Source organism: Sarcophilus harrisii, chromosome 5, assembly GCF_902635505.1.
Source record: "Sarcophilus harrisii chromosome 5, mSarHar1.11, whole genome shotgun sequence".
Taxonomy (NCBI): domain Eukaryota; kingdom Metazoa; phylum Chordata; class Mammalia; order Dasyuromorphia; family Dasyuridae; genus Sarcophilus; species Sarcophilus harrisii.
The window spans coordinates 264,506,504-264,522,411 of NC_045430.1; the positions used below are offsets into that span (position 1 = coordinate 264,506,504).

The 15,908-nt window shown below is 37.5% G+C and overlaps 1 protein-coding gene across 2 annotated transcripts in view; it reads left to right on the top strand.

The window, feature by feature from the left end:
- The window catches only part of CMC1 (C-X9-C motif containing 1), a 76,246-nt gene that overhangs the window by 54,391 nt on the left and 5,947 nt on the right, over positions 1–15,908 (top strand). For both annotated transcript variants that reach the window (XM_003772035.4, XM_012551378.3), the window contains exon 3: positions 14,381–14,471. In XM_003772035.4, the coding sequence (XP_003772083.2) occupies positions 14,381–14,471 (91 nt within the window). The remainder of the gene's footprint in view (positions 1–14,380; positions 14,472–15,908) is intronic.

Genomic DNA, 15,908 nt, shown 5'->3' on the forward strand with positions numbered 1-15,908 from the left:
CCTCTTTCCCCATCCCACAAAAAGTCAATATGGATTTCTCTCTTCTTTGGCCTTTTCAGGAAAGATACTTCAGTATTTTATCATTTTTCTTGTAGGATTTATTGATTATATGTTCAGCTAATACTTCTAGACACTGCTTTTTAAAAAGTTTGCTGCACCATAAAGAGAAAATAAGCTATTTTTGGTTTTCTTGGTTATTTTCAGTGAACAGGGTAAGGAAATGGAGTTGGGGAAAATATGAAAAGGGTAGTTAAAAAAAAAAAAAAAAGGGTCTGTTTTTAAACATCTTTTTTGGCTTCAAACATTTTCTTTCCAAAAATAAGTAATCCCAAATAAAACCACATTCCTAACTACTTGAGCTGATAAATAGTGAGGTTTGTTTTAAGGAAGTAGAGTTTATTTTATGTCAATTTTCTATTTGCCCTATGTAAGATGTATTTAATTACTTCATTCCATCTCTCTGTTCAAATTAATCTGATTCTCCTATATATTGTTGCTCAAATTTGAATAATTCTTTAATCAGCTGTGTTATCCATGCTATGGTAGACTAGAATAGAAAAACCACTCTTGGCATATTGAAGATGCAGTATTTTATTTGTTATTGTAATTTAAAAGTAAAATCAGAAATATTGATTTCTACTTGACTGGAGAGATGATTTAGTTTGAATATCAGCCTGATCTTAATCAGGTGAGAATTAATTGAGTTGGAGGTATTAGATATTCAGTGATGTTAACTGAACCATGATCAATCTAGAGAGAAGCTTTCTTTTGTACCATGTTAGAATTATCAAATAGCTCATGCACTACAATGTAAAACAATCTTTTCATGTTCATCCTCCTACCATCTTGGCTCATTAAATGCACCACTAAATTTGTTCTATGCACACTAAGTAATCTTCAAAGTAACAAGCTAATAAACCACAATTAAATACAAAATTAAAAGCATAATAACTTTGTCATAAAACATTATTGATGTCAGAATTTTATAATTGTATGTTATCTAGTGTCTGTTTTTAAAATCGGTTGATTTCAAACCAATGCTTTTCAAGAAAACATGAGACTTTTTCTCTTAAGCTAATAAATTTTCCCGTATTCAAATAAAGCAAGATTAAAATGAGCATTACAAAATTAATATTTCTATCTTATCAGAAATAAACATAGCCTATAGTGTTTTATTTGGTCTTTAAGATGTTATGGGCTTTTCATTTATTTTAAGAGTGTGATAGCAATATCATAAGTGTTGTGAAAATATAAATGGTGAGATAGCACCTCCATAGGACTTGTTCTTAAGTATCAAAATTGTAAAGTCTTTAAATAAACTGCAGCCAGATCTCAAAGGGATCAGTTTGCCATAGATGACCAGGCATATGGAATTTATTAAATGTCTAACTAAATTTGAGATGCTTTTTTATTTTTCCCTCCATGAAAAGGAAGCATTTGAGCTTGTTTATTGGGGTTTTATTTATTAGAATATTGTCAGGTTTCCTTTACCAACACAGTTGGTGCCAATGTGTTTGTTAAATTACAAGAAAATCAGAGATTCTCTGCTATAATTTTGACAGTGTCAAAATGAAATGACATTGTTTTTCACTTGGCGTTGACACTATGAAAATAGTAGCATTTACTTTATTATGGCTTTTGTCCAAAAAAAAAAAAAAATCCAAATTTGCATTTTGTAATCAATCATGTTTAAACTGGGGTACACAAGAAAATATAAACAAAACATTTTAAAACCATATTTAGAACTTGGTGGCCCTGGGGAAGCTCCATACTCCTAATGTTCTTTATTCAAGGAGACGTAATTTTAGTGCAAAGTTTTTGAGACTACCAGGTGCCCTCCTGAACAGTTGGGGATGGGAGGCTAAGAGTTGGGGAAGAGAGTAAGACAAGTTAGGAGGATGCAATTATTGAGTATTTTCAAAAAACAATTCTTGTATAAACACATGTTTTTCCAGTGAAAATAAAGTTCAAACCTAAGTCAACAAAAGCATGACCAACATTGCAAATTAACCTCAACCAACAGTGTTCTTCAGCAGTTATTTAATATGATATGAACAATCAAAGTCATTTTTGAATTTGTCATGTCAGATCATAAAATGGGTGTGATCTGCCACTGTCCCCATCAAAGCTTAGGCTTATGACACAGACAGGTTCTATCATCATCTTACTTAACTTGCTGTGTTTGAGTGTGAAGTATATAAACCTGAAATTAATATTTGCATCAAAGTTAAAAACACCAAATTATCTGTTGCTTTCTCAATGATTTCAATTCTGGTAAACACAAAACTAGTTTCTTCCAAAAAAAAAAAAAAAAATACTTGTTATGAATCAGTAGCTTACAAACTTTATGTAACAATGAATTTAATTTCATATATAATTTTATAATAATAATTTTCTTAGCTCAGGTTTATTCAGCATACAAATCTTAAATATAAAAAAAGCATAACATACTCAGATAATTTTGATAGAACCCTAAATTCTCACATTTATTACAAAAACAGCAATAATAATATAAGGAAATCAGAGTTTTTCAAGGCAGCACTTTTCAAAACTTAGTGTCATTGATGATATTGATGCTCAGACTCTTTTTCAAGTTCATCAACATGTTTTTTCAGCCAGTAACAGCTATAGCAGAAAGGATTTCACCCAAATCAGATGTTGCTAACAGGAGTAAAAAGTTGTATTGCTAAGTTTGATAAACCAGGGCAGTCAGTATTCACTTGCAGCTGAAAGGAGAGTTTTCATTTTCACACAGTGGTTGGCGTGTCCTGCCTGCCTCTAGTAAAAGCATCTGTTAACTCTTCTTGTTCAGGTGGATCAAGACCAGCTGCCTCCTGATTGTCCCTGCTATGGGGGCTATTCCTTCATTCATATGTAAATATATCTAGGCCTTTAAAATGAAAAATGAATTGTCTGTGTAGACCAGTCCATATTAATAAGCAGGTATTTTTCTGTTTTTTCTTTGTAGGACAGACTTTTTGTTTTGTTTTTGTTTTAAACACAAATTGAGGTTATCAAAAAGGTAGTTCTTTGTAGCTCTTTCTCAAAATGTAGCCATTTCATATTTTTGGATTAAAATTTGAATATTTTGTATTTATTTTGCTCAGGTTTTCAAAAACATCCATCAAATCTGCATATAGAATAAATCATTCTAAAGTGAATTCACTTCAACTGCACTGTCATCACTAGGAAAAATGGCAACAACTTCTTTTAATTATGAACATCTTTCAAAGCTCTTTGGCACAAAAGAACCAGCATGTTTTACAATAATACAGAATTCCCTATGCCCTGTGTCCCCTTAAAGCAGCGTATTGAAGTTCATTACTATTGTTTAGAAAACTGAATGTGGCTTCTCTCTTGATACAAGTGATTATCTGTGAAAGTATGTCTGCATGTCCATTTTCCACAAGAGGCCACATTTAAAACAAACTTTTTCTTGATAATCCATTTTGTTTTTAACGTTGCCTTCATTTCCAAATCTATCCCTCCCATACCCAGTAAACTCTCTTTAGAGTCAGTATGAGCCACATCCTGTGTTAACTGTTAGTTACAGAAAAGGGCCCCCAAATCTTCTTATTGGAGAGACTATGGGTTAAAAAGTAGACACATGCAAGATTTTGCTGAATGGAGGGAGGAAGTCAGAGGGGGAAGGCAGCAGCAGGTAGGAGGATGGGAAAGGCTTTTTGTAAAAGGTGAGCTTCCTCTGAGAAGCCAGAGATAACTCATGGAGGCAAATCAGCACTTACTGCTCTTGGAAGATTGTGTCTGACAGAAATCAGTTCTGATTGGCTATTATTTAATGAGAGAGAGGATATTATAATGGGGGGTGGGCTTATTCTGATGAAAAACTGAGGATTTGACTTTGATTATGTCACTCATGGACAAAGAAAAACTATTCTCTGGCAGGACCACTCCAGCCTCTGGCAATCTATTCAGAAGGATCTATGTTCCACTGTCAGTAAACAATGAATGATGGTGGACTAAGAATTTCGGTAAGGTCAGAAATGTCCTTGAGAGACTGGGTTTTGAATGAGGAAATAGGAGAGGAGAAACTTTAATCCTAACTTAACAATTGGTTCTTTTGGCCTTTATTAAGCACGTTTTGCTAAGGTGTCCAAAGGTGTCCTCCTGGACTCCTCAGTGCCCGCTCCTCTGATAAACCCAGCCAGTTACCGGATTTGTCCTTCCTAGCTTTCCAGATGCTCTTGTATGGCCCCTGCAAATTATCATCAGTCTTCCTGCTTGGTCAGTCCTCCCCATGGCTGCCAGAGTGACTTTCCTAAAGTTAGGCCTCACCCTGGGTCTTTCCCCAGCCCCCCACATGGTCAGCTCCAGTGGCCCCCTGTCCTCCCCATACACCCAGCTCTTCATCCCCCAGCTCCTTTCTCCTTCCAACTTCATCACACTTGATGCCTTCTCTCTATTCACAGAGTGACCTCTCCCCCCTCTCCCCTCCTATTCCGCAGGCCTGAGTCACCCAGCATTCTCTCTTTGACATCTTGGTGTCCTTCAGGGTTCAGCTCAAATCCTCAGCTTCTGCAGAAAGCCTTTCCTGTCCCTTACCTGCTGCTGCCTTCCCCACCATGGATTTCCCTCATCTGTTCAGATTAATCTTGTTTGGGTCTATTTTGTGTATATTTTCTGTCTTTTGTTCTATTTTATCATATCTTGAAGTGTGTCCAAGTGTGTTCATTGGTTCTATGATCCTGCAGAATTCTCTTTTCCTTTGTTGTTCCCTTCTCCTTTTGTCTTTTATCTTTCCTAGTATTGGGGGTTTTTCCAGTGATTCTGTCAATTCTGTGGCCTTCAACTTTGTTTATAATCTAGCTGTCACAGCCATCCATTGCCCTGGAAAAACCATAGGTTTGACTGTACAAACCCTTGTGTGCCAGGTGGTCTTTTGCTTCTTAGGAAGCTGTTCAATTTTTCCACAGCTTTCCTTCCAAGGTGCAAGTCTCCAACTTTCATGGCTGCAGTCATAATCTACAATGATCTTTGAGTCCAAGAATTTAAGATCTTAGCCCTCTGTTGGCCAGGAAGTAGTGGGATCGGTTGCCAAGATCTTAGATTCTTTGTTGTCAAACTTCAGACTAGCTTCTGCACTTTGTAATGTCAGATTGGTGTTATCTGCATATTTGAGACTGATAACCTTTCTCTCGGCAACCTTAAGTCAACTTTTGATTGATCCTGCCTGGCTCTTTTCATATAAGGTAATAAATAAGGTGACCGTGCACAGCCTTCCTCCAGTCTTAAACCAAGCACTCATTCCTCGTTCAGTTCTAACTCTTGCTTCCTGATCCACACATGGGTTCCTCAGGAGACAAGGGAATCTGCTAGTTCCACTTCTGAGGACTTGGCACATTGTGCCTTGGCCCACACAGCTAGAAGCTTCAGGGTAGTCATCGAAGCAGAAGCTGTTCTGGACCCTGTTTGCTTTCGTGATGATCCAGTGAATGTGGGCAATATAGTCTCTTGTTCCTCTGCCTCTGAAAACCTTCCCGCTCTTCTGGTAATGTGGTGATGTCTATGTGTTATTGAAAAAGAGAGCTTGCTATGTCCAGTGAATTATTGTGACAAAATCTGCCCTTCTTCATTTTGTACTCTTAAGGCCAAACTTGCCTGTTATTCCAATTATCTTTTGATTTCTTGCTTTAGTCTTTTCAGCTCATATAATGAATGTGACTTTTTTTTTTTTTTAATATTGTAGAAGATGTTAGCTTTTTTAGAGCTGATTAACTCTGGCTTCTGGAGTCTCTGAACCATTGATTTGTACTACAATGATGTTGAACAGTTAACCTTGGTTTTAAATACATCTTTTTGTCATTTTTGAGATTCTACCCCAGTCATGCTTTTCCCACCCTTTTATTGATCATCATAAAGGCTACTCTATTTCTTCTAAGAGATTTTTGTCCACAGCAGTATATGTAGTGGTCACCTGAATTTAATTTCCCCATTCCCATCCACTTAAGTTCACTGACACCCAGGATGTTGATGTTTAAATTTTGCTGTTTCCAGCTCCTGTTTGACCACATCCAGTTTATCTTGGTTCCTAGATCTGACATTCCAGGTTCCCATGCAGAATTGATCTTTGCAGACACATCTGCAGCTGAGCTTCCTTTTGGCTTTGGCCCAGAAGCTTCATCAGTATTAGAGCTTTTCCCCACTGGCATGTTGGACACCTTCCGATTCGAGGGGTTCTTCTTCCAGTGTCATTTCTTTCATCATTTAATACTGTCCGGGGAATTTTCTTGGCAAAGATATTGGAGTGGATTTCCATTTCCTTCTCCAGTGGATCACCTTTGGTCTGACCTCTCCCTATAACCTGTTCCTCTTAGGTAACCTTGCACGGGTGTTTTCCATTGTGCTATACAAGTTACTTTGGTAGAGAGAGAGAGAAATTGAAGAATTTTCAGATGGAAAGAGTATTTGTCTGCCTAACACTAGAAAAGAGAAATAGAAAAATTAGTACTTGTAAGGATGATTTTGTTATCTTTATGTAAAGAAACATTTTCTAACAATTAGCTATCCAAAAATATAATGAAGTCTCTTTTTCCCTCCCATGTAGAGTGTGTGAAAGGGACGTAAGGTAAAATAAGTGTCAGAAAGTCATTTGGAATCAGAAACAACAAACAAAGCATTTATTAAATATTATATATATATATATATATGAATCTGATGATAAAGTTTTTTTAAAAAATAAATTATTTTTACTAAAACTCAAATACCAAAATCAGGAATTTAAAATTTATTGTATAAGCAGTGGGGAACTACTGAAAGCTTTGAGTGGAGAAAGGCATGTGATTAGAGTTGTTCTTAGAGAGATTACCCAGAAAGCCTTTGAAGGATGGATTGAGGAAGAAATAGAACAAATTGTTATCCTTATCCCCTGACAGTAGGCATTACAAGGGAATTAAGCTGCACCGTGTAAATAACTAGTACTAATAGTCCATAGTCATGCTAATTTCCATTGGAGTTTTAGTCACTGGAAGTTGTAATTAAAGTCACAGTTAAAAAAAAAAATAGCATATTAATAAGGAAATTTCAAAGATGAATTAGATGTTTTTCTTCCCCCTTGAAAATTCATGTTCTGCATCCTGGATCAGCAACGTATTCTTAACTCCAAAAATACTTATTTAAAGTGGGTCTCACTCCCAAAGAAATGTTAAAGGATAGAATCAAAGAAACGATGATATTTTGAGTGTTCCTCGAAGCCTGCCTTCTTTGTCAGAACTTGCCCTGTTCTATCGTCTTTATTAGGATTAGCACATTAGAGATAACTAGCTGGAAGCTGTGTGGTCACATGGTAATGATGCCTCTTATTTATGTGACCATCTATGTACCACATTGAACCTTGAGAAGTCAGAAATCTGTGGCTCCCGGCTTTGTTTCACTAGGACATCATGCCTTTAACCAATCAAAACTAATAAAGCGAACAAGTGAGAGTGACCTCCTGTCGGCGTCAGCTGGCTTTTATTTCACAGCTTCCAGAAGGGAAGATTATTACAAAAAGCAACCCAGCACCCAAGCATTTGTCTACTGGGACTTGAATTCAGAGTGTTGGTTATGCATAGCTTCAAATAAAAATAATAAATAAGTACTTTTAAATAAGAATACAGAATTTAAATTATTTGTAAAAAGTGAATAGCTTCAAAATCAACTCTTTTCCTTCCCCCTCCCCAAATGCTACTAATGCCAGCTGTATTGTATTTTTAAACGTCATTTAACCTCTTATAATTCAGGAATTGGATCACTTTTTATATCAGGAAAGAACAAGTTATTTTATTAAAACTTGTTTTTGCTTTTAAGAATATTCAAGATACTTAGCCAAAAAGGTTATTCCAAGCAGAATCCATTGTATATGTTAAGTTCAGAAAAAGTTATTATTCATCTTCTTATTAAAAATTAATCATCAGGACTAACTAAAAGTTGTTCATCTTGATTAGAAATGAAGCCTTGTGGCTACTAGGGTCAGGTGTACAGATTTTAAAGCCTAGAGCTGGCTTGATAAGATAACAGAAATACAAAAGGGGTAGTGAGCACTGTCAGTGTGAAACAGCCTCTAAGATTTCATTTATCAGCTCATTTAAAAACTGTTATTGACTGCCTCATTCCTAAATGGGCCAGAGTGATTGTGTTTGAAGTATAGTAAAAGATATGGATGACTGAATGCAGGGGAAGAGGGCACAAGGAGACTTGCCCAACAGACCTCCCTGCAAAGAGGATGGCTTGGAAAAAAGATCTGCTTTTTTGAAGAAATAGGAGCTGCTTTTTTTTTTCCTGTAAAAAAGCATTGCTATTCAAGCCAGTTAATTTCTTTTTTTTTAATTCTAAAATAAAGATCACATTTATTATCACAGGCATTACATAGCCTACTGTGTTCCAGGCACTTGGCTAATTAAGTACTTAACAAATAATATCCCTTGGCAGGCGGCTTCTCTTGTCCCATTTTATAGATGAGAAAACTGAGGCAGGTCACACAGCTGGTCACAAGTCTCCCTGACTGCAGACCTGGGGTGCCACCCACCACACATAGAGGCTGGGCTGCCTCTGTAGCCCAACATCACCTCTGTAAAGTGAAGGGTGTATCTGGGAGTGAGCACTGAAGGCAGGGAGAAAGACCTGAGTTCAAATGAGCCTCAGACACACACTGATTATGTGACTCTGAGCAAGAGCCTTAAACCCTCCAGGATCTTTGCCAAGAAAATCCTACAGTCAGCATTTATTGGTCCACTAAAAAGTCAGAAACAATTGAAGGAGAACAATTTTGTTCCACCTTTTGCCCAACTTAGTTCAAATAAACCAATTCCCCAGGTTTCATCTGCTGTGTTCATCTGCAAAGATAGGATTAGAAGCAGGTCCAGATTTTTACTGTTTTTTCAGAAAGTTGGTCCCAGCAGAGGTCCAGTGATGGATGTGCCGACTCTCAGTCTGCACGGGGCCATCTGAGTGTGTACTTAGCATCCCTTGGCTTTTAGACTCATTCAGTAGCGACTGGCCTCCAGGCCAGCAGTGTGGCCCTGGCTGCCCAAGCTGCCGGTGTTTGTTTGGGGTTTGCTTTTACTTGGTTCTGTGCTGACCTGTGATTTCCTCGGTGAGTGTGGGAAGCTTCCTCTGTCAAGGCAGGTCAGGCTGCTCTCTCTGCAGGCTGAGACACTTGTCTGTAGTTGTAATTATCATTTCAGTGACTTGCCTGTAGAATAATATGTTCTGCTTTTTAACATGGTAACATTATTTGGCCCTGTGAGTAATGAAAAGCAGAAGAATTTTAAATTGGATTTGTTGCCGAATACTATTTGAGAAATTAGTTGGCAGTATTAGCAACATCACTCTAGATATATAAAAGTGTGCTAATTTGCTATGTGGTACGAAGGAAAGATCCTAATTAAAACCTTGTTGCTAAACAAGTGACAAAGACCTCACAAACAGCTTGAGGCTTCAGGCCAGTCACAGTTATTCCTGAAGAGCATATTTGGTCAAGTGAGAAAATATAGAGAATATGCCTTTATCAGGTTTGTTCAGGACACAAAACAATGCTGCTGTGCAGAGCTGCTGGTCTTTAGTTTTCTACTCAAATGGTACGGGAAAAGACAATCTAGAAATGAGGCAGAAGGAATGTAGTCTCTTGTAAACTTCTCAGTTTAACAAGAAGTAGATTTGGAGAAAAAAAATGGTTTTCAGTATCAAGCAGGGTATTTCCTATTTTGCCAGACTGGGTATTGATACCTTACATGAGGTAAAAGGCAAAGTCCTATACCTACTTATCAACACTTAAGAATAGTCTCTGTCCAAACCTGTGAAATCAAATGATCTTGTGTTACTTGTGTGAGATCAAGGTAGAGCAGGAAACCTGTGGTCAGTACGCAGGTCTTTCTAGTCAGTACAGATAGAGTAGAGGCCATCCTGCTTCCTTTCCTTGCTGGCCCAGCCACCCTCCTCACCCATCCCATTCCTTCCTGTGGCTCCTCTCTGAGGGCGTGATTCCTTCCATCACCGTGTCCCTAAGGCTTCAGGAGAGCCGTCCTTAATGTCACCACATCTTAATTAGGAATAAGCTGTCCAAACATTCATGTCTACATGCATGTGTCTGTATATGAGTATATATACACAAAGCACCTGAACACACAGAAACATATAGAAAAACCAAGGTCCTTTCTCGAGCTAAACTGCCAAGCATTCAGCCTGCTGCCGAGAGCAGCTCCAGTAGCCAAACCCACAGGGAAGGTGCTCCCATGGGCGGGCCCTCTCCGGGCCTCTTGGAAGAACTTTGGAATCTGTTGTGTGATGGAGAAGGTTGTGGTCTGTGAGGGAAGCCGAATTGCAGTAGCTCAAAAGAGGTGCAAGTTACAGATTTAGAGATGACTTTATTCCCAGTGTTCACCTGGGCTAGTTGTACGTGAGCTGTTGCAGAGCTGGCCAGTCAGCCACAGTCGGACATACTGCACCTTCACTTTGATGCAAGGTTGTTTTGGAGCTCTTCTACTAAATTATCGAGTCCTTTTAGAGAAGGAACTATTACTAGCACAGCCCCTAATAAATGTGCTGTCTTGGACACCCTTAAATTGCTGAATACAGAAAATTGAATGGAGATAGAAGGGAATATACTTTCTTCTCAGCAGTTCATGGAACCTATTCAAAAATTGACCATATATTAGGACATAAAGACCTCAAAATTAAATGCAAGAAAGCAGATAGTAAATGCTTTCTTTTCAGATCATGATGCAATAAAAACTACATTCAACAAAAAGTTAGGGGGAAATAGACCAAAAAGTAATTGGAAACTAAACAATCTCATCTTAAAGAATGATTGGGTGAAGCAGCAAATTATAGATACAATTAATAATTTCACTCAAGATAATGACAATGATGAGACATCATACCAAAATTTGTGGGATGCAGCCAAAGCGGTAATAAGAGGGAATTTTATATCCTTAGAGGCTTACTTGAATAAAACAGAGAAAGAAAAGATTAATGAATTGGGCTTGCAACTAAAAAAACTAAAAAAAGACCAAATTAAAAACCCCCAATCAAATACTAAATTGGAAATTCTAAAATTAAAAGGAGAAATTAAAAATATTGAAAGTAAAAAAACTATTGAACTAATTAATAAAACTAAGAGTTGGTTCTATGAAAAAGCCAATAAAATAGATAAGCCTTTGGTAAATCTGATTAGAAAAAGGAGGGAGGAAAATGAAATTAGTAGTCTTAAAAATGAAAAGGGAGAACTTTCCACCAATGAAGAGGAAATTAGAGAAATAATAAGGAGTTATTTTGCTCAACTTTATGCCAATAAATTTGATAACCTAAGTGAAATGGATGACTACCTCCAAAAATATAGACTTCCCAGACTAACAGAGGAGGAAGTAAATTGCTTGAATAGTCCCATTTCAGAAAAAGAAATAGAACAGGCAATTAAACAACTCCCTAAGAAAAAATCCCCAGGACCAGATGGATTTACATGTGAATTTTACCAAACATTTAAAGAACAATTGGCCCCAATGCTATATAAATTATTTGATAAAATAGGGAATGAAGGAGTCCTACCAAATTCCTTCTATGACACAGACATGGTACTGATACCTAAACCAGGTAGGCTGAAAACAGAGAAAGAAAATTATAGACCAATCTCCCTAATGAATATTGATGCTAAAATCTTAAATAAGATATTAGCAAAAAGACTACAGAAAATCATCTCCAAGATAATACACTATGATCAAGTAGGATTTATACCAGGAATGCAGGGCTGGTTCAATATTAGGAAAACTATCAATATAATTGGCCATGTTAATAACCAAATTAACAAAAACCATATGATCATCTCAATAGATGCAGAAAAAGCATTTGATAAAATCCAACATCCATTCCTATTAAAAACACTTGAGAGTATAGGAATAAATGGACTTTTCCTTAAAATAATCAGCAGCATCTATTTAAAACCATCAGTAAGCATCATATGTAATGGAGACAAACTGCAACCATTCCCAATAAGATCTGGAGTGAAACAAGGTTGCCCACTATCACCGTTACTATTTAATATTGTATTAGAAACGCTAGCTATAGCAATAAGAGCTGAGAAAGAGATTAAAGGAATAAGAATAGGCAATGAGGAAGCCAAATTATCACTCTTTGCCGATGACATGATGGTATACTTAGAGAACCCCAGAGATTCTGCTAAAAAGTTATTAGAAATAATCCACAACTTTAGCAAAGTTGCTGGTTATAAAATAAACCCACATAAGTCATCAGCATTCTTATATATCACTAACAAAATCCAACAGTCAGAGTTACAAAGAGAAATTCCATTTAAAGTAACTACTGATAATATAAAATATTTAGGAATCTATCTGCCAAGGGAAAATCAGAAACTTTATGAGCAAAATTACAGACCACTTTTCACACAAATTAAGTCTGATCTAACCAATTGGAAAAATATTAAATGCTCTTGGATAGGGCGAGCAAATATAATAAAGATGACAATATTACCTAAACTAATCTATTTATTTAGCGCTATACCAATCAGACTCCCAAAAAACTATTTTAATGACCTAGAAAAAATAACAACAAAGTTCATATGGAAAAACAAAAGGTCAAGAATTTCAAGGGAATTAATGAAAAAAAAATCAAATGATGGTGGCTTAGCTGTACCAGATCTAAAATTATATTATAGAGCAGCAGTTACCAAAACTATTTGGTATTGGCTAAGGAATAGATTAGTTGATCAGTGGAATAGATTAGGTTCAAGGGATAAAACAGTCAACAAATATAGCAACCTAGTCTTTGACAAACCCAAAGATCCCAGCTTTTGGGATAAGAACTTACTGTTTGATAAAAATTGCTGGGAAAATTGGAAACTAATATGGCAGAAACTAGGCATTGATCCATACTTAACGCCGTACACCAAGATAAGGTCAAAATGGGTTCATGACCTAGGCATAAAGAATGAAATTATTAATAAATTAGAGGAACATAGGATAGTTTACCTCTCAGACCTGTGGAAGGGGAAGGTCTTTATGACCAAAGCAGAACTAGAGATCATTACTGATCACAAAATAGAAAATTTCGATTATACCAAACTGAAAAGTTTTTGTACAAACAAAACTAATGCAGACAAGATTAGAAGGGAAGCAATAAACTGGGAAAATATTTTTACAGTCAAAGGTTCTGATAAAGGCCTCATTTCCAAAATATATAGAGAATTAACTCTAATTTATAAAAAATCAAGCCATTCTCCAATTGAAAAATGGTCAAAGGATATGAACAGACAATTCTCAGATGAAGAAATTGAAACTATTTCTAGTCATATGAAAAGATGCTCCAAGTCATTATTAATCAGAGAAATGCAAATTAAGACAACTCTAAGATACCACTACACACCTGTCAGATTGGCTAAGATGACAGGAAAAAATAATGATGATTGTTGGAGGGGATGCGGGAAAACTGGGACATTGATGCATTGTTGGTGGAGTTGTGAACGAATCCAACCATTTTGGAGAGTAGTTTGGAACTATGCTCAAAAAGTTATCAAACTGTGCATACCCTTTGATCCAGCAGTGTTACTACTGGGATTATATCCCAAAGAGATTATAAAGAAGGGAAAGGGACCTGTATGTGCACGAATGTTTGTGGCAGCCCTTTTTGTAGTGGCTAGAAACTGGAAACTGAATGGATGTCCATCAGTTGGAGAATGGCTGAATAAATTGTGGTATATGAAAATTATGGAATATTACTGTTCTGTAAGAAATGACCAACAGGATGATTTCAGAAAGGCCTGGAGAGACTTACACGAACTGATGCTGAGTGAAATGAGCAGGACCAGGAGATCATTATATACTTCAACAACAATACTAGATGATGACCAGTTCTGATGGATCAGGCCATCCTCAGCAACGAGATCAACCAAATCATTTCTAATGGAGCAGTAATGAACTGAACTAGCTATGCCCAGAAAAAGAACTCTGGGAGATGACTAAAAACCATTACATTGAATTCCCAATCCCTATATTTATGCACACCTTCATTTTTGATTTCCTTCACAAGCTAATTGTACAATAATTCAGAGTCTGATTCTTTTTGTACAGCAAAATAATGTTTTGGTCATGTATACTTATTGTGTATCTAAGTTATATTTTAATATATTTAACATCTACTGGTCATCCTGCCATTTAGGGGAGGGGGTGGGGGGGGTAAGAGGTGAAAAATTGGAACAAGAGGTTTGGCAATTGTTAATGCTGTAAAGTTACCCATGTATATATCCTGTAAATAAAAGGCTATTAAATTAAAAAAAAAATTGCTGAATACAATATTATTAAAATTGAGTTAACATTTTCTTTATAATGAAAATGTTTTCTTTGCTCACTGCAATAATACTTTGTCCACTTTTCAGATTTTACGAAATGCTGCAAAGACTCTGGCTTTCTTATGGTGGTAAAATGTCGGAAAGAAAATTCAGCTTTAAAAGAATGCCTAACTGCACAGTAAGTAACTGAATCAGTGCCATGTGTTTGTTTCCTTATGTATGTCAAATAGATACTCGGAGTATCCGGAGAAAGAATCCGGAGACCTTTGTTCATGGGAACAAAACATTTCTCGGATAAATGGACCAGTCAGCAAGCATTTATTAAGTGCCTGTTGTATGCCAAGCATGGTACAGGAGCTAGAGTGAAGAAGACAGAAATGAAACTGTTCCTGCCTTTCATGGGTGTGGAATGTGTCCACAGACAAGCACATACAGAGTCGATTCAAAAGAGACAGGAAGTAATTTCCCAGGCTCGAGCACCGAGGTGGATTAGAAAACCCCTCATATAGGAAAGGATCCTTGAGCTGAGCCTTGAAGGAAATTCAGGGTTCTAAGGCTGAGAGAGAGGAGGAAGTGCAGTCCAGGAATGGGCAAGAGACTCTGAAAAAACACGAAGATGGAGTAAAAGTGTCATGTGGACACAATGATGAGCCCATTTTTCTGTAATTTATGTGAAGATTGGGAAGAGTTGAACACAGAGAATGCATTTTCTCCTTGACACAATAGGGAGCTATTGGAGCTTCTTGAGTAGTTTCATGACTCGGCAGCAAAATGGTTTAGGAATATCCACTTGGCAGTTATGTAAAGGATGGGGAAGAGCTTTGAGGGCAGTTAACTAGATGGCTATTGGATAAGTCAAGTCAAAGGTGATGAAAGCCTGAAAACTGGGTGGTCCTTGTGTGGAACTCGATGGCTGAATTGTTGTAGATGGAAGTAGAATTAGTAAGAGTGGGCAGCTGATGAGATAAAGGGCTGGATAGGCAGTAGGATCAAAAGTGACTTACGTGGATGATGAGAGGAGATTGGGGAGAAATAAAGTGACTTTTGTTTAGAATATGTTGAGTTGGAGATGATACAGATGTCGCCCTTGGAGGCCAACAAAATGAGTGGGAACTGGAAGCAGAAAGATTAATTAGGAGTTCAGTGCAGCTGCCCAGATGAGAGGTAATAAGAGAGGCTGAGCTGAAGGCCCTGTGAAGGTGAGAGGAGAGATGTGGGCTTTGAATCAGAGATTCAGCAATGAGTGGGATGGGGAGGTCAGGGGTGACCCTGTGGGGAGCTTGGTGCCTTTGAACAGAAGTGAGGGACTTTGGAGGAGGTGACAGAGGCAGGGATATGGAGTGCTGAGCTGTCCAGTGGAATCCAAGGGGTCAGGAGAGAGGCCGGAGCTGGGGGGATCACTGGACAGCACCCTGGCTCAGCGGGCCAGGGCCGGTAAAGGCAAGCAAGAATCAACGAGGTGTGAGAGGAGAGTCAAGGGAGCTAAGGGAAGGCCGGGTGAGCAAGCTGCAGAGCGCCTGGAGGGTGAAGGTGGGGGCCGTTTAACAGTTAGCAATAGATAGGAGACATCTGATTTGGTCAAAACCGCAAAGCAGTCTGGCAGAAATCGGTAAAT